The sequence below is a fragment of the Oncorhynchus kisutch genome, linkage group LG4, assembly GCF_002021735.2.
Source record: "Oncorhynchus kisutch isolate 150728-3 linkage group LG4, Okis_V2, whole genome shotgun sequence".
In the NCBI taxonomy this organism is placed as follows: Eukaryota; Metazoa; Chordata; class Actinopteri; order Salmoniformes; family Salmonidae; genus Oncorhynchus; species Oncorhynchus kisutch.
The window spans coordinates 59031840-59050476 of NC_034177.2; the positions used below are offsets into that span (position 1 = coordinate 59031840).

Consider the following 18637-nt stretch of genomic DNA (forward strand, 5'->3'; position numbering starts at 1 on the left):
TGTTCGTTTCTGTCCGCGCGATGCGTGGAGAAACCCGCTGGCTGCACCGCTTCGGATTGCATCTCTCCAGTGAGCCACGTTTCCGTGAAACAGAGAACGTTACAGTCTCTGATGTCCCTCTGGAATGCTACCCTTGCTCGGATTTCATCAACCTTGTTGTCAAGAGACTGGACATTGGCAAGAAGAATGCTAGGGAGTGGTGCACGATGTGCCCGTCTCCGGAGTCTGACCAGAAGACCGCTTCGTTTCCCTCTTTTTCTGAGTCGTTTTTTTGGGTCGCTGCATGGGAACCATCCCGTGGCGCTGGTTGTAAGGCAGAACACAGGATCCGCATCGCGAAAAACATATTCTTGGTCGTACTGGTGGTGAGTTGACGCTGATCTTATATTCAGTAGTTCTTCTCGGCTGTATGTGATGAAACCTAAGATGACCTGGGGTACTAGTGTAAGAAATAACACGTAAAAAAACAAAAAACTGCATAGTTTCCTAGGAACGCGAAGCGAGGCGGCCATCTCTGTCGGCGCCGGAAGTTCCACTCCGGCGCCGGTATGGAGCGCAGTTCAGTATGGAGCGCAGTTCAAAATACATGTAGACCAATCATCTCTTGCAGTCTTTCTCCCTCTCCATCAACTCCATTCAAATTGCATCCAAAATAGATCATCCTATTATAGATTGATATATATCATATATATATGTCCTAGCCTGCCTCTTTTAGGCAATACATTCAATGCAGTATTAGCCTTATATTTAGCTAATTAATGATGGGTTATGCATTATAAGCTTCTAACTTATGTCTCTTGCGCACTATGCAAGCACCTGTGCTCCGCTGGCCTATCCTTAAAAAACACTCCTTAGTAGGTAGACTAGAATAGCTTGTTGGACATCATTTTTTTAGCATGTCACATACCAATAGACTATTCAAAGAGGAAAACAAGCTCTTTTTGCCGAATGTTAAATACAGGAGCCAATAGAACTCACAGGTAAAAGAGTGTGCGAAGGCGGTAGGCTATAGCAATTATTTATTCAGACCAATAACCAATAACCATTTAATCTTCGTGAAGATTCTAATTCCAGTCATAAACTAGTCACGGATGCCATTAGAATGATGAAGATAAGGACAACGAAACGTATTTCATTTAACTGTTGAAAACGAGGAATGAATGAAGTAACAATAGAAAGAAAGAGGTAGGCTAATAACATTAGGGGAAATATTATGAAAGGTATATATGCGTCAGCCTACTAATTAGCCTATACTAATAGGCCCTACTATATTTCAAAATGAATTAGGCCCTACTATATTTCAAATTTGCAAGCCTATAGCCTACTTGTAACTTTGTAGGATAAATGTGCTGCACCAGAATCTCATGTTCTCTTCTGCTTTATCATGGTTTGACCAGCGTGCGCAATTCCATATAATACAGTATAATACAATACAGTAATACAGTTCACACTCAAAAAGATTAGCCTATTGGGGCTAGTTTCATTATTTTGTTTTACCAATGGGAACATTTAGCTAGCTACATCTATGAGCTTTTATGTTTTTCTGTCGTGCGTAATGTGCAGTAGTCTATACGATATAGATAATGGAATAATCGTTTTTGGCTTTTTTGGGTTTGGGCTCATTAAATTAGGGCTCATAAAACATATTTAATATATAGCTCATCAGGCTCAGGTAGCATCAGGTTTCAATATTCACGCTGATTGAAGCTCTATTCAAAGCCGGACATATTTATATACTTGATAATGCTTTTGAATGACACTTCCGGTTTTGTCAGGAAATATCGGGTTACTTGGGAGAAAAGTGCTGTATTCTCGGGATGAAACATTTGTAAAATACCGGAAAATATTTAACCCTAGCATAGCTTGATATAAGCAGAATTCAATATAATTCCAATGGAAGAACCCCCCAAAATGTTGCCCCTTCACCGATTTCAACTGCCCCCTTACTCACTGGGTCTAAAGGTGCAAAAAAAATTAAAAGCAGATTTACCCAACTCAGTGGAGATCAAAGGGATCTCCAGAGTTAGCCATCCCCGAGACGGTCTGGTATCTTGTACATCCGTATGAAGTAAGGTACGGCAGAAGTTTATGGAGCAGGGCTTTATAAACAAAAAGAGTGAAGTGCGTCGATCTACAAAGAGGGGCCAGCCTACTTTCTGATACAAAATGCAGCGATGTGTACTGAACCTATTGTCAGTAATAAAGCTTAATGCACTATGATAAACTGCATCCAATGGCTTCCATACAGTGGCAGTGGCTTTCATGAGGACAATATTGCAAAAATCTATAACGGCTATGAATGTTGACCGATTGATTTGTTTTCTATCATTTAATGAAAGGCATGGCCTATTCCTATAAAATAAGCCCAATTTACTATTTATAAGTGGGGAAACGATCAATGAGGGAACCATCGAATTTACATATGCATATACCATCAGATACATTTTTACTTGATTTTACCTGCATTGACTACCAAATTCAGTTCAACAAAGGCTTTCTGTAAAGCAATGTAGGCAGATTGAAGCTCTGAAAGAACCTGCTCAACCGTGAGGGCAATAGCATACACAAAAGTGTCATCTGAATGTTAACATTTTCTGTAGATAAACCAATATAGTTCATATAGACATGTCACGATCGTCGTATTGAGGAGACCAAGGCGCAGCGTTATATAAATACATCTTATATATTTCAATAAAGACGGACACTGATCAAACTACAAAAACAACAAACCGACCGTGAAGCTATAATAATACTAGTGCAGACACAGGCAACTAGACATAGACAATAACCCACGAAATACCCAAAGAAGATGGCTGCCTTAATATGTTCCCAATCAGAGACAACGATAAACACCTGCCTCTAATTGAGAACCAATCTAGGCAACCATAGACATTATAAACACCTAGATGATAAACAACCCCATAAACCTACAAAACCGCTAGACAGTACAGAAACACATACATCACCCATGTCACACCCTGACCTAACCAAAACAATAAAGAAAACAAAGAATACTGAGGTCAGGGCGTGACAAGACAGTAAAAAGTACGGGACCTTAAATGTATCCTAGTAGGACACCTTTCGTAAATTCAAGGAAATCTGACGTAATACCATCAGAAAAAAACTGTGTCCCGTGTGTCAAGTAATTGTCGAACCAATTACATGACACCTGAAGAAATATACCAATTGCAGTCAATCTTTGAATAAATAAAGAGTGGTCAACAGTATCGAAAGCCTTCAATAAGTCAATAGAGGAGAACTTAGTGCTTCATCCTATCAATACCCTTTACCACATCATTTAACACCAAGGTTGCAGGTCTGTCAGTGAGATGTACTACTTACTCATAAACCTACTGCTCTGGCTGGAAGACTGATTAAGAGCCATACAATCTCTCAGGGTTTTATGGAGAACGTAATCCATTATGTACTTCAAAAAACTTCTTTTTTTTTTAAATAAAATATCTGAGACAGTGCTTCACTCAGTTTACCTCAGACATGTAGTCCCCAAACTCAGCCTGTAGAGCGAGAGCTGCCAGGAACATGCCTGTCTCCTCGTTGCAGTACAACCTGTCCTCTAGGATGTCCTTCCGCAGCTGCAAGTAGTACTGGTGAAGCGTCACCCTGTGTCTAGGAACACCACAACAATGTACATTTCTTTAACGAAAAAACTGATAACTGCATTTCACTAACAGTTCATGACACCAATTCTCCAGATACTTTAAATAAAAAAAGTATTGCAGACTCACAATATGAAGGAGATATCATCAACAAAAAACTTGATCCTTAGAAAAACAAGAAAAGAGGTCGACACTACTTTCTTCCAACTGTCAGGAGCAACTTTAGAGATTTTCGTCTCGTGGTCCAAGAAGAAATATTCATCATCTAAATGAAAGGAAAGATATATGACATTATAAAATCAACGTTACAGATGTAGCATCTTAATTTGAGCCAGCTTGCTACAGCAGGAAAATAATACTGCCGCAACAGGAAATGTGAATTATTATGTGGATTACAATGAATTAAAACAAATTTGTAGGTGGTCGATACATTTTTAGTTAGGGAAAATCCAGTCTGACATTTGAAAGTAGAAATGACAAACTTTAGATGCCTTTTTAAAACTTAAATACACTACAAGTTTGCATGCCCTGCAAACTTCTCAGCAACAAAAGAGTGATCAAATTAAGATCCTACATCTGTATGTTTATGAGACACAAAGCTGTCGTCAGTTTCTTACCGTCAGTGTAGGCCAGTCCGAAGTAGAAGTGCTCCACCAGGTTAGCGTGAGCCACCACCATGTCGAACACGTCCCTCCCTCTGGACTTCATGTCACATCTGACCAATACAGACTGACCACTGGGCAACACCACAATGACCTCCCTCTGAGACGAACAAGACCTGCCCTTCTTAGACTGGTGGGAAGAGAGGGATGAGACGCAGGAGTGAGAGAAAAAGAGAGAGAGTGCGAGAGAGAGAGAGAGAGAGAGGGAGAGAGAGACACAAACAGACACACAAACAGAAAGGAGGGTAAAAAAAAGATAATCAATCTGTAGTCAACAGAAATATGCACTCAAGGACAAAAATCATGAATATTGTGGTAAATGTTCTTACCACTATGGATCCGGGTAGCTCCAGAACTACCTGGGGTTCGTCAGCCATTCTGATAAACTCGGGACCAAGAGCCTGACAAGACACAACACGATGTAAACACAGCAATGCGGATACACAATCGCACCATGATAACATTGCTACACACAGAAACAATACTAACACCACAATACACAGACACACACACACACACTCACTAACACAAGTCTGTACACCCTCCAGTCTGTGTGTAGGATGCACCAACCCTGGTTGTGACCGTCACTATGCTCCAGCAGCACTGCAGTCTGAAGTCAAGACTGATAAACCAGAACTGGATCGGAGGTGACAGCTACCTCAATCTCACTGGGGCCATGACGTCAAAGGCTAAGCTGACTGAACCTAGTTTATTGTATCTTCATTTCATCCCCACACACAATTTGCTGCATGTACACATCCTAGTTATCAAAGAAAAACTATTTTTCCTGTAAAAAACCTTGAATGTACTTTGAGTAACATACAAATCAATCCAAATGATCTAAGAAACTGGGATTCTAGCTTAAACTGTATAGGAGCCATATGCCTCATAGGACAAACTATGAGAATAATAAGTAGTACACAGTCTATAGAATCTATGATTTAGAGTCATGCATGTGTATTATTACCCCCCAGAGCCCAGCAAATAACTCCATGGGTCTCAGCCAACATCACAGGGTGTCATAGATAGATCATAGACAAACGGACGGACGGATGTAGGTATGGCTGTAGGTACGGATGGACAGACAGACTTACCTTGGCTTTCCTCTGGGTGAGGCTGGCTGAGGAGTCGCTGAAAGTGATGGAGGGGCTGGGGGATTGGGGTGCGCCCTTTGAGGGGACGCCAATGTAGGGGCTCTGGCACAGCCAGCTACTACTACTTTCTCTGTGTCTGAGACCCTGTGGCAGTCTTGAAGGACAGGGGAGAAAGAATCAGAGAGAGATGGAGAGATTCAAAGAAATAGAGATAGTCAGAGAGGGAAGGAGAGAAAGAGAGAGCGAGAGAGAGAAATAAACAAGGACAATCTGCAGAAGGGGACAGGGGAGATGAGTGACACTCACAGTGTCATTGTTGCTCAGAGTCAAAGACAACAAGTAGTGAGAGATATACAGTGCCTTGCAAAAGTATTCGGCCCCCTTGAACTTTGCGACCTTTTGCCACATTTCAGGCTTCACACATAAAGATATAAAACTGTATTTTTTTGTGAAGAATCAACAACAAGTGGGACACAATCATGAAGTGGAACGACATTTATTGGATATTTCAAACTTTTTTAACAAATCAAAAACTGAAAAATTGGGCGTGCAAAATTATTCGGCCCCCTTAAGTTAATAATTTGTAGCGCCACCTTTTGCTGCGATTACAGCTATAAGTCGCTTGGGGTATGTCTCTATCAGTTTTGCACATCGAGAGACTGAAATGTTTTCCCATTCCTCCTTGCAAAACAGCTCGAGCTCAGTGAGGTTGGACGGAGAGCATTTGTGAACAGTAGTTTTCAGTTCTTTCCACAGATTCTCGATTGGATTCAGGTCTGGACTTTGACTTGGCCATTCTAACACCTGGCTATGTTTATTTTTGAACCATTCCATTGTAGATTTTGCTTTATGTTTTGGATCATTGTCTTGTTGGAAGACAAATCTCCGTCCCAGTCTCAGGGCTTTTGCAGACTCCATCAGGTTTTCTTCCAGAATGGTCCTGTATTTGGCTCCATCCATCTTCCCATCAATTTTAACCATCTTCCCTGTCCCTGCTGAAGAAAAGCAGGCCCAAACCATGATGCTGCCACCACCATGTTTGACAGTGGGGATGGTATGTTCAGGTTGATGAGCTGTGTTGCTTTTACGCCAAACATAACGTTTTGCATTGTTGCCAAAAAGTTCAATTTTGGTTTCATCTGACCAGAGCACCTTCTTCCACATGTTTGGTGTGTCTCCCAGGTGGCTTGTGGCAAACTTTAAACGACACTTTTTATGGATATCTTTAAGAAATGGCTTTCTTCTTGCCACTCTTCCATAAAGGCCTGATTTGTGCAATATACGACTGATTGTTGTCCTATGGACAGAGTCTCCCACCTCAGCTGTAGATCTCTGCAGTTCATCCAGAGTGATCATGGGCCTCTTGGCTGCATCTCTGATCAGTCTTGTCCTTGTATGAGCTGAAAGTTTAGAGGGACGGCCAGGTCTTGGTAGATTTGCAGTGGTCTGATACTCCTTCCATTTCAATATTATCGCTTGCACAGTGCTCCTTGGGATGTTTAAAGCTTGGGAATTATTTTTGTATCCAAATCCGGCTTTAAACTTCTTCACAACAGTATCTCGGACCTGCCTGGTGTGTTCCTTGTTCTTCATGATGCTCTCTGAGCTTTTAACAGACCTCTGAGACTATCACAGTGCAGGTGCATTTATACGGAGACTTGATTACACACAGGTGGATTGTATTTATCCTCATTAGTCATTTAGGTCAACATTGGATCATTCAGAGATCCTCACTGAACTTCTGGAGAGAGTTTGCTGCACTGAAAGTAAAGGGGCTGAATAATTTTGCACGCCCAATTTTTCAGTTTTTGATTTGTTAAAAAAGTTTGAAATATCCAATAAATGTCGTTCCACGTCATGATTGTGTCCCACTTGTTGTTGATTCTTCACAAAAAAATACAGTTTTATATCTTTATGTTTGAAGCCTGAAATGTGGCAAAAGGTCGCAAAGTTCAAGGGGGCCGAATACTTTCGCAAGGCACTGTGTATAGAAGGTTCAGAAAGAGCGTGTGAAGTAAATTTTACTTTGTGAAGAAACAGTCTTGAAATGTTAATCTGGTCTTTGGTGTCAAAAACAATCCTTGGTTTCTGCCTAAGTCTGGTGAGGATATGAGGGGTGGGGAGAGAGGGGGGGGGGGGGGGGGGGGGGGAGTCATGACCTTCTCCTGAGGACTATCTGGTGGAACACCCAGAATATGTTTGTTAAGTTAAGATAGGAGACGGTGCCAGACACATGCCAGAACCAACCCTATGAACTATGCCTATTTAACGTGTCTGTAACCAGTATATAAGGGGACTAACGGGACTGCCCCATTAGAGCTCCTGATCAACATGTGTACTTGGTGCATTGAGTTGGTTGGAACCTCTCCAGCTCGCTGATAATAAACAATGATTCATTTAAGATGGACTTTGTGTCCCTGTGTAAGAAACTCCACTTGGTGCTGCGAGCAGGGGCTCTCTTCTTGCCCCATATGCATCTTTTATGATTCTCTTGTCGTTACTTGCTTTGATTCTGCCTGTGGAGCTTTCCAGTGGGGATCTGCATGGAAAAGCGGTGACGCATTTTATGAAGCGCGAGGGAAAGACAAAATTAATATTTTCAAGACTGTTTCTTCAAAGTAAAATTTCCTTCACAACAGGCTTTAATCTTGTGACTTATTCCAAAACAATCTTTTTTTTGTTACATTTTCCAATACTTTTACAGCATTAGTTGCTCATTATCAAGTTCGTTGTAGACAACATAAAATCATTAATTTGTGTCCATTTTCATGTATAATCTTAGCAAAAAGGGTTCGTCAAACATTTCTCCAATGGAGTCAGGAGAAGAACCCTTTTAGGTTCTAGATAGCACTTTTTTTCCAAAGACTGTAGGATACAGTAACGGATGAGGGCGTGCATATTTCCCAGAGTCTATCTGGTTGTTTAAAGTCTGAGGATACACACAGGTCAGTCCCACAGGTAGGTGTGTTTGTGTGTGTGTGTGTATTCATCTGCTTCGTTAGCCATGTACGCAACATTTCCAGGTATATATACCGGTCTATGTTCGGTGGGTATGCAGGGGTGGGCGAGCTCCTGGCTTTCTGTCTCCAGGGTTTGTGAAGTAAACTTTCTGTAACACAAATATCAAACAACACTGATAGAACAGATACTTTAGGAATAAATAGGCCTAGTACAAACATTTGTTCAGTTCAAAGATACTTAAATATTTTAAACATGCCACACATTATACTGTTATACCTATTGCAAGCAACAGTTTACACATATTACACTAAGAAGAGGAACCTTTCCCTCTGGATGCATGTCAGCAGCTTCCACATTCCACAGCAACATTTATCTCATTAACTGTAAAGAGCAAATTAACCATTAGGAGTGCTTAAGATCATCTAGAACATCCTTCAACAAATGAAACACAGGATTAACAAATATCATGAAAAACACAGAGCTGTCGAGCTACTCCTCTGCAAATCCCGAATTAAGTCACACAAATAAGTTTTTTTCCCATGAGTCACTAAACATGAAAAACCAAAAATGTAGCGCTTTAGTTTACAGTGCTGAAATAACGGTAACATCCAGAAAGTAATAGTAAACAGTAAATAACACTGCAACGACCAGGTAAGAATGTAGTAAGAACCTGTTAAAGATAAACTAATCACCAAAAGTACTCCTGCTATTCGAACATCCCATTCCAAAATTATAGCCATTAGTATGGAGTTGGTTCCCCCTTTGCTGCTAGAACAGCCTCCACTATTCTGGGAAGGCTTTACACTAGACGTTGGAACACACTAGATGTTGGAGTGCTCAGGACCTCAGACTGGGGCGAAGGTTCACCTTCCAACAGGACAATGACCCTGAGCACACAGCCAAGACAGCCAAGCTTGAGAGGATCTGCAGAGAAGAATGGGAGAAACTCCCCAAATATAGGTGTGCCAAGCTTGTAGCGTCATACCCAAGACGTCTCAAGGCTGTAATCGCTTCCAAAGGTGCTTCCGCAAAGTACTAAGAAAAAGGGTCTGAATACTAATGTCAATAAAGGTAATCTTTTTTTTTGTGCAAACATTTCTACAAACCTGTTTTCACTTATCGTGTGTAGGTTGATGAGGATACTTTAAAAAAAAATCAATTTTAGAAATAAGGTTGTAACGTAACAAAACGTGGAACAAGTCAAGAGGTCTGAATACTTTCCGAATGCACTTTGTGTGTGAAATTTGTTTGGATTTAGAATGGACCACTAGCATGCACCAGTCTCAAAAAACAGGTGCAGGGGAAAAAATATACATGTCATCTATGCACTTAAGTAGCGAATGAATCACGCCTTTCCCATGGTTCATTTTCCTACCAGCCATGTAGGCTTTACTCCTTTTGTAAAGAGAAGCAATGTACTTAATATTATGGAAGGTTGAGAAATAAATACATTAGGCCTAGCCTATCGAGAGCGGAGGGATCCTTCCCTTTTTTAATACAGGCCATCAAAACTATGTTGTTTTCTCACGCAATTGTATAGCCAATAGAAATGTTGTGCAGCATGAGTTCTGGGGTTCTGGGGCTTCTACAAAAGTTCCAAGTACATTCTTCCATTTTTTAGATAAAAATAAAATCTAACAATACAAACCATACATAGACAAAAGACAATGCGTGCTCAGACCCACATGTTTCCACCCATTCAATTTCTAATGGTTGTAAGACTATGCCAGTGATCTATAACTGGTTGACAGGCATTCCTAGTTGATCAACAAACATTTCTGTTAAACAAATCCAACGATAAAGCTGTTTTATTTAAGTAGGTGCGTTTGATTCAGAAGCCCTAGCGCCGGGAAGGCAAAGTGTTCCCATTTGAACCATTTCATGCTCCGCCTACTCGGCAGGCCCAAAGAGCAAATCAAGTGCACTTATAGGCCTACTGTTGGCCAATCAGAATGCTCAGATCACCGTGTCTGCACAGTTTCCTCCTCGCACCATAGACTAAAAATAAGCCTTGAACGCACAGCAAAGTTCTTAATGTGAGATTAAAACCATGACTAAACAGATTCAGCGAATACAGGAAAGAGCTGCTGTTTTTATGAGTGAGTTCATGTTTAAGTTGTTATTCAGCACTGTCAACACTTTGTTCAACACTTTTATAATGCATAAAATGCGCGTTCTCCCTACTTCCACTCACACTACAACCAGAACTGCAGCTGCTACGAGTGAGTATAGCAAAATGTTTCGTCAAACTTTCGGTATTATTATTATTATTATTAATATCGAGGAATATTTCACCTTCTCTGGTCATAGGGGTAACATGAATTGGTGCATGAGGTAGAAATAGTGCAGCTTTAGTTTCGCCATCAGCTGGAAGACTGTGTCCCTTTTTCTCAGAGGAGAGGGAGAGAGAGAGGAGGGTCTGTGAGTTTCATGAGAGGCAATCTCACCGCTGCTCCCTCCCCTTAGACTGACCATCAGTTGCAGGCCATCAGTCTAGTAAAGGTGCCTCACGAGTAATACTACCAACTATATATAACCAGTGTGATCATATACCTAAAATGTTGAAATATACTTTCAGAATGTTCTGGGAAGAACAACATTGGCAGGGTAATTTAAGCACAGCCATTCTGAAGTGATAATTTCTTGTGCCTATAGCCTACTGCACAAACCTCATTGCTACAGAACTGGATTTAATTGGTTAATGTTGCAAACAACTTGTCTTTTTTAAGTTATGTATAAAAAATAATCTGAGCATTTTGACTCAGAAAGTGATCTTGACTCAGGAACGGTTGGTGACCACTTCTCTATGCCATATGACATCCAGTTGCACTATTCTTTTTCTCTCTGTAGCCCATTTAAAAAAAGACATATTTAAATAATAATGCATTTGATTCATCCACAGTCTTAATGATGGAGGGTCAATTGATTTCTAGTTTTTAAGCAAATGTTTTTTCAAAATGATTGACGAGAAAAAGTACAGACCAACTCATTGGGTATCTCACCGCACCCTCATTTGACAAGTCTTGAAAGATGCAAGTAGACGGATTAAAAGTACATTTCTACAGTAAAACTTCTGACAGCAAACTTTCTAATTCCGCCCATAACTTTTGAACTTAATAGCAATCACAGAAAGCATGAATCATTGAGTCCTGTTAGCTTGACACTTAAGACATTACTCTGCCTTGTGCTATAGAATTTGTGCATTTTGATATATTCATTACCTAGGTTCCAATAATCCCTTCCATCTTGTGCCAATATCAGTTCTTTTGATGTCTTGGTTAGAATAATTTATATGTTTTGTAAGAGATTGGCAGTTGGATAGGCTTTGTATATCTTAAGTTCATACGGGGTATCCTTTTCGGACACAAATAAAATTCCCTCAACATTGCTCTGATGTCCAAATGATATGATATATTTTTTAACCCAGTATATTGTTGGAGATTTTAAAAAAATGTACTCCATTTTAAAAGAGCTTTTCTTACTTTGAGAAAAAAGGAGCAGTCTTTTGTAGTTGTAAAAAGTCAACCTCTAGGTGTCCTGTAAAATATTTGTAGAGATTAAATTTTTCAGCCTCTTTGGAGGCTCCTTGAATTTGCCTTTTTTTTATTGCTATGTCTGTTTAACTTGCTGAATGTGTGATTTAGGTCACCTGCTAAAATATTAGTTCCAGTCTGTGTTTGATCGTATATAGCTTGAATAATATCTAAAAACACTAGAGGATATACAATGAAATCAATGTATATTTTTCGCCATGTTAAGGTACAATACAAATTTAGAAAACATCCTTCTTGGTCCGTGTGCTGGGACATAAGGGAAAAGGGTGTATTGTTTATCAGACTACCTACACCTACAGTTACTACAGTAGGTGGCAGCATAGGCCTCTCCAACCGAGCTCCTCCTTAAATATTACATTTCTGCTTTTCTGACGTAACTCTTGCAGAAAATCCACATCTGCTGACAATCTCTTTAAATGTTCAATAACCTTAATCTATGTAATGAACTGGATTTTGTTGGTCTTTGTTGTATAGAATCAAAGAATCCAACGATTTTTCAATTCTGCCCACAAATGTTCTATAGGATTGAGGTCAGAGCTTTGTCAAGGCCACTCCAATACCTGCACACGCTTTTTCAATTCTGCCCACAAATGTTCTATAGGGTTGAGGTCAGAACTTTGTCAAGGCGGCAGGGTAGCCTAGTGGTTAGAGCGTTGGACTAGTAACCGAAAGGTTGCAAGTTCGAATCCCTGAGCTGACAAGGTACAAATCTGTCGTTCTGCCCCTGAACAGGCAGTTAACCCACTGTTCCTAGGCCGTCATTGAAAATAAGAATTTGTTCTTAACTGACTTGCCTAGTAAAATAAAGGTAAAATAAAGGTAAAAAATAAATAAAAAGGCCACTCCAATACCTTGACTTTGTTGTCCTTAAGCCATTTTTCCACAACTTTGGAGGTATGCTTGGGGTCATTGTCCATTTGGAAGACCCATTTGTGACCAAGCTTTAACTTCCTGACTGATGTCTTGAGATGTTGCTTCAATATATCCACATCATTTTCCTTCTCATGATGCCGTCTATTTTGTTATGTACACCAGTCCCTCCTGCAGCAAAGCACCCCACGAACATGATGCTGCCACCCCATGCTTCACAGTTGGGATGGTGTTCTTCGGCTTGCAAGCCTCCCCCTTTTCCCTCCAAACATAACAATGGTCATTAAGGCTAAACAGTTCTATTTTTGTTTCATCAGACCAGAGGACATTTCTCCAAAAAGTACGATCTTTGTCCCCATGTCCAGTTGCAAACCTTAGTCTGGCTTTTTATGGCAGTTTTGAAGCAGTGGCTTCTTCCTTGCTAAGTGGCCTTTCAGGTTATGTCAATATAGGACTTGTTTTACTGTGGATATAGATACCTTTGTACCCGTTTCCTCCAGCATCTTCACAAGGTCCTTTGCTGTTGTTCTCGGATTGATTTGCACTTTTTGCACCAAAGTACGTTCATCTCTAGGAGACAGAACGCGTCTCCTTCCTGAGCCGTATGACGGCTGCGTGGTCCCATGGTGTTTATACTTGCGTACTTTTGTTTGCACGGATAAATGTGGTACCTTCAGGTGTTTGGAAATTGCTCCCAAGGATGAACCAGACTTGTGGAGGTCTACAATTATCTTTCCAAGGTCTTGGCTGATTTTCTTTGATTTTCCCATGATGTCAAGCAAAGACGCTTTTAGTTTGAAGGTAGGCCTTGAAATACATCCACATGTACACCTCCAATTGATTCAAATTATGCCTATCAGAAGCTTCTTAAGCCATGATATAATTTTCTGGAAGTTTCCAAGTTGTTTAAAGGCACAGTCTACTTAGTGTATGTAAACTTCTGACTCATTGGAATTGTGATACAGTGAATTATAAGTGAAATAATCTGTCTGTAAACAATTGTTGGAAAAATTGCTTGTGTCATGCAAAGTGGATGTCCTAAAACTATAGTTCGTTAACAATACATTTGTGGAGTGGTTGAAAAATGAGTTTTAATGACTCCAACCTAAGTGTATGTAAACCTCCGACTACAACTGTACAATCAAATAAATATATCTTATTCCAAAACATTAACAGTAAACATTATGCATTAGCACTATAATATAGCCAACGTTAGCTAGCTAATGAGTAGCTGATCTCTACTGGAAGTTTTCATTTAGCTCATCTGGGTTTGTTGCTGTTAGCTAGCACATGACAAGCCGTAGTCGGACATGACATGAATTACCAACATACTTGGATCCATTTATTTTATCACTACATAAATGTGACCCGATTCAGGAAACTAGGTGTATGTCGCAAGTTACGACTTCACAGGAGATCCTTTTGAACGTAAAAATATATATTTTTTATCAAAATGTGTTTTTTGGCAGAAATGCCTTCTCGAACATCTGAACTTTCATGTGCCTTAATATCAAACTTCTTTGTCATCTGTAAATACAAATAAAATTGTTAAATTACGAGTCTAGTTGGTTTAGCCACAGCAAAAAAAGTCAGCAACCTTCCCGCTAGCCATGATTGGCTGAGATAATGAATGGGCTGGACATGCCGAGAGATGAGTTTGGATTGATCGGTGTTACATCTTGTGTCTTTGCAGTATTTTTGGTTTAATTCAAATAGTACCAGTCGAAAGTTTGGACACACCTACTCATTCAAGGGTTTTTCTTTATTTTTACCATTTTCTACATTGTAGAATAATAGAAGAAGACATTAAAACTATGAAATAACACATGGAATCATGTAGTAACCAACAAAGTGTTAAACAAATCAAAACATATTTTATATTTGAGATTCTTCAAAGTAGCCACCCTTTGCCTTGATGACAGCTTTGCACACTCTTGGCATTCTCTCAACCAGCTTCATGAGGTAGTCACCTGGAATGCATTTCAATTAACAGATGTGCCTTGTTAAAAGTTAATGTGTGGAATTTCTTTCCTTCTTAATGCATTTGAGCCAATCAGTTGTGTTGTGACAAGGTAGAGGTGGTATACAGAAGATAGCCCTATTTGGTAAAAGGCCAAGTCCAGAACAGCTCAAATAATCAAAGATAAACAACAGTCCATTATTACTTTAAAACATGAAGGTCAGTCAATACGGAACATTTCAAGAACTTTTAACATTTCTTCAGCTGCAGTCGCAAACACCATCAAGCGCTATGATGAAACTGACTCTAATGAGGACCGCCACAGGAAAGGAAGACCCAGAGTTACCTCTGCTGAAGTGGATTAGTTTATTAGAGTTACCAGCCTCAGAAATTGTAGCCCAAATAAATGCTTGACAGAGTTCAAGTAACAGACACATCTCAACATCAACTGTGTGAATCAGGTCTTCATGGTCAAATTGCTGCAAAGAAACCACTACTAAAGGACACCAATAAGAAGAAGACTTTCTTGGGCCAAGAAACACAGGCAATGGACATTATACTGGTGGAAATCTGTCCTTGGTCTGATGAGTCCAAATTTGAGCTTATTAGTTCCAATCACCATGTCTTAGTTTTGATGTCTTCATTATTATTGTACAATGTAAAAAAAAGAAAAAAAGAAAGAAAAACCCTTGAATGAGTAGGTATGTCCAAACCTTTAACTGGTACTGTATAGAATGTAGGCTGAGTAAACATTTGACAAAGAACACACAAAAAAACATAAATCAAGTACTAGTTTGTACTTTGAGACACTTTTCCTTTTTAGGGCTTTTAAGCGCCAACTCCTCTCCTAATGTACCAACATTTTGTGGATTATGTAATTGTAAATACATGAAAGACTGCCACTTAACTAGTGCGGTCAGTTTATAATACTTTGTGAATTAAATTAAAGTATAGTGGCTGGTGGGGCTCTACTTAGGGAGAGTGTGTCCACCGAAAAAACTAAGTGAAATGAGTGGAGGCACCACACATACTTCACGAAGTGTCTGATACCCAACCAGCTCCCTGCCCCCCCGATCCCTGGCATAAAGCCCATCGCCACTCTCACCAATAACCACCATTGGATTTTAGCTATAACAACACACAAGGAATAATAATGGCTTGACAATCTGTCCTAATTTGGCCAGAATTTACTAATTTTACAGCAGGTTTGCAAAATAAATAAAATTACATTGTAGTATAGATAAATCCTTCCATCTTTCCCAAGCCAAGCTTCCCCCCTTGTTTCCACCCTCCCCTCTTCTCAGAAACATTTACACACATTCATACATCCACTTACCTGTCCATTCTCATTAATTCACATACAACATATACCTTATGCATCCACACACCCATTCTATCCTGCCTTCAGATACATATTCACCCTTCCTCACACATCCATTCATATACACGAGCATGCACGCTCATGGGCACACACACACACCCATCCATAGAACAGCTATTGACATGCACTGAGCATACCAAACATTAGGAACACCTATTGACATGCCCTCAGAACAGCCAGACTCTACAAGGTGTCGAAAGCGTTCCACAGGGATGCTGGCCCATGTTGACTCCAACGCTTCCTACGGTTGTTTCAAGTTAGCTGGATGTCCTTTGGGTGGTGGACCATTCTTGATACACATGGGGAACTTTTGAGTGTGAGAATTCCCAGCAGCGTTGCAGTCTATCTTGACAAATCGGTGCGCCTGGCACCTACTACCATATCCAGTTCAAAGGCACTTAAATATTTTATCTTGCCCATTCACCCTCTGAATGGCACACATACACAATCTATGTCTCAATTGCCTCAAGACTTATTTAACCTGTCTCCGCCCCCTCATCTACAATGATTGAAGTGGATTTAACAGGTGAAATCAATAAGGGATCATAGCTTTCCCCTGATCAGTCTATGTCATGCTATATTTCCCCCTTTTAATTTTCTTATCAGTGTCCATGTAGCCTGTTGGCATCGGCTACTTCCATCATTACGTCACAGAGATGAACAGTTACTTGGGGAAAGTAGATTATAGATTGTGTTTGGGGAGGGGACAATAATATTGTCACAATGTACGATAAGCACGTCTTAAGTATCACTGTATGTAGCCTGCGTAGATCGCTTCTTCCCACTCCGTCTTCTCAGTGCAGGGGGCTCCACTCTGTCCGTGGAGGTCTCCATTACGCTTAATGTTTGTAGGCCTTCGAGTGGAAAAGTTTCCACAAGGAAAAGGGCAAAGTTGCCCTTTGTCTTTTCCTTTTCTTTTGAAGGAGGCCATGTTCTGTTAGATTCGTGCGGCTGAGGTGTTTTACCAACTGTTTGCTTCACTGCTGTACAAACCTAATCGCTCACACTCTCCCAGTTGCTTCCGGATATATTGATTGGTCACGTTTAGAGGCTTGATTTTAAACTTTTGTCTAGTTTCTACATATAAACCAAAGTTTTGTAGGTACAAAACGGAGCTACTCACACACCCTATGCATCCTATCGGTACACGAATGCGCCTCGTAATCGTTTCAAGTAGATTAATACGTTTGGACGGTGCTGGCAAGAAGAGGGGAAATGGCCTCTACTTCTGCTTTTTTGCCTCTTATTGATAGTTTTCAGAAACACATTTTCTGCATAAGGAAAATACATCACACTTTATCAGTATTTAGCAGCTACATACTAACTTTGTGTTATTCCTGCATTCTTACCTGGATGTTGCCATCTTATTTCCCTGTTTACTGTTACTTTCCGGACCAATTCCTGTTATTTCAGCACTGTAAACTAAAGTGCTACCAAAAAACTATTTTGTTCCAACCAAACATGATTCAACATTTAACACGTGCATTTTACCTGACTTGGTGGAGTCGTTAGAGTACCGTCTGCTCTCCGCTCCAGCCGCGCTGCCCTCACTGTAGTCAGGATACCGATCACGCTTACCTGGTACAACACCAGGTGAAATACCAAGCACAATACCAGGTGAAACCAGGTAGAACACCAGATGAAGACAGTTCATTAATACATAGCAAAAGGTTTTGCAACAGAAGACAAAAACAAGGGTTTCCGTTGGTGCCATGTGAATCAGAGGATGTGAGTGGAGTACTGGAGCTGGAGAGGAGCAGAATTTGGCTGGAGCGTGGAGCGGATTGAACAAATATTGGCACGTCTGCTTTCTCTCTCGCTCCAGTCCCGCTCTGCCAAGTGCTCAGAGCATGCTCTGCCCAGGATTTTTTTGTTTCCTTCGTCACTGTTCTTTTAATTCGCCATACAAGCGCATTCGGAAAGCGTTCAGGCCCCTAGACTTTTTCCACATTTTGTTATGTTACAGCCTTATTCTAAAATGGATTAAATACATTGTTTTCCTCATCAGCAACAAATAATACCCCATAATGACGAAGCGAAAACGAGTTTCAATTTTTTGGCAAATTGATAAACTAAATATAAAAAACATACCTTAATTACATAATTATTCAGACCATTTGCTATGAGACTCGAAATTGAGCTCCGGTTCATCCTGTTTCCATTGATCATCCTTGAGCTGTTTTTACAATTTGATTAGAGTCCTCCAGTGGTAAATTCAATTGATTGGACATGATTTGAAAAGGCACACACCTGTCTATATAAAGGTCCCACAGTTGACAGTGCATGTCAGCGCAAAAACCAAGCCATGAGGTTGAAGGAATTTGCCCGTTAGCGCCGAAACAGGATTGTGTCAAGGCACAGATCTGGGGAAGGGTACCAAAAAAATGTCTGCAGCATTGAAGGTCCCATAAACACAGGGGCCTCCATCATTCTTAAATGGAAAAAGTTTGGATCCACCAAACCTTTCCCTAGAGCTGGCCACCCAGCTAAACTGAGCAATTGGGGAAGAAGGGCCTTGGTCAGGGAGGTGACTAAGAA

The 18637-nt window shown here is 40.4% G+C and overlaps 1 protein-coding gene across 6 annotated transcripts in view; it reads right to left on the reverse strand.

The window, feature by feature from the left end:
• The window catches only part of LOC109889749 (tyrosine-protein phosphatase non-receptor type 20), a 77345-nt gene extending 59399 nt beyond the window's left edge, over positions 1-17946 (reverse strand). For 5 of the 6 annotated variants that reach the window (XM_020481413.2, XM_020481414.2, XM_031823316.1 and 2 more), the window contains exons 1-7: positions 17591-17946; positions 8407-8482; positions 5374-5527; positions 4609-4680; positions 4235-4409; positions 3747-3882; positions 3489-3627 (exon numbers count right to left, since the gene is read on the reverse strand). In XM_020481413.2, coding sequence (XP_020337002.1) covers positions 3489-3627; positions 3747-3882; positions 4235-4409; positions 4609-4680; positions 5374-5527; positions 8407-8482; positions 17591-17813 — 975 coding nt within the window. In that variant the 5' untranslated portion in view covers positions 17814-17946. Of the gene's footprint in view, positions 1-3488; positions 3628-3746; positions 3883-4234; positions 4410-4608; positions 4681-5373; positions 5528-8406; positions 8483-8610; positions 8716-17590 lie in introns of all 6 variants that reach the window. The other variant, XM_020481417.2, reaches the window with a different exon arrangement.
• Between the last annotated feature and the right edge of the window lie 691 nt (positions 17947-18637).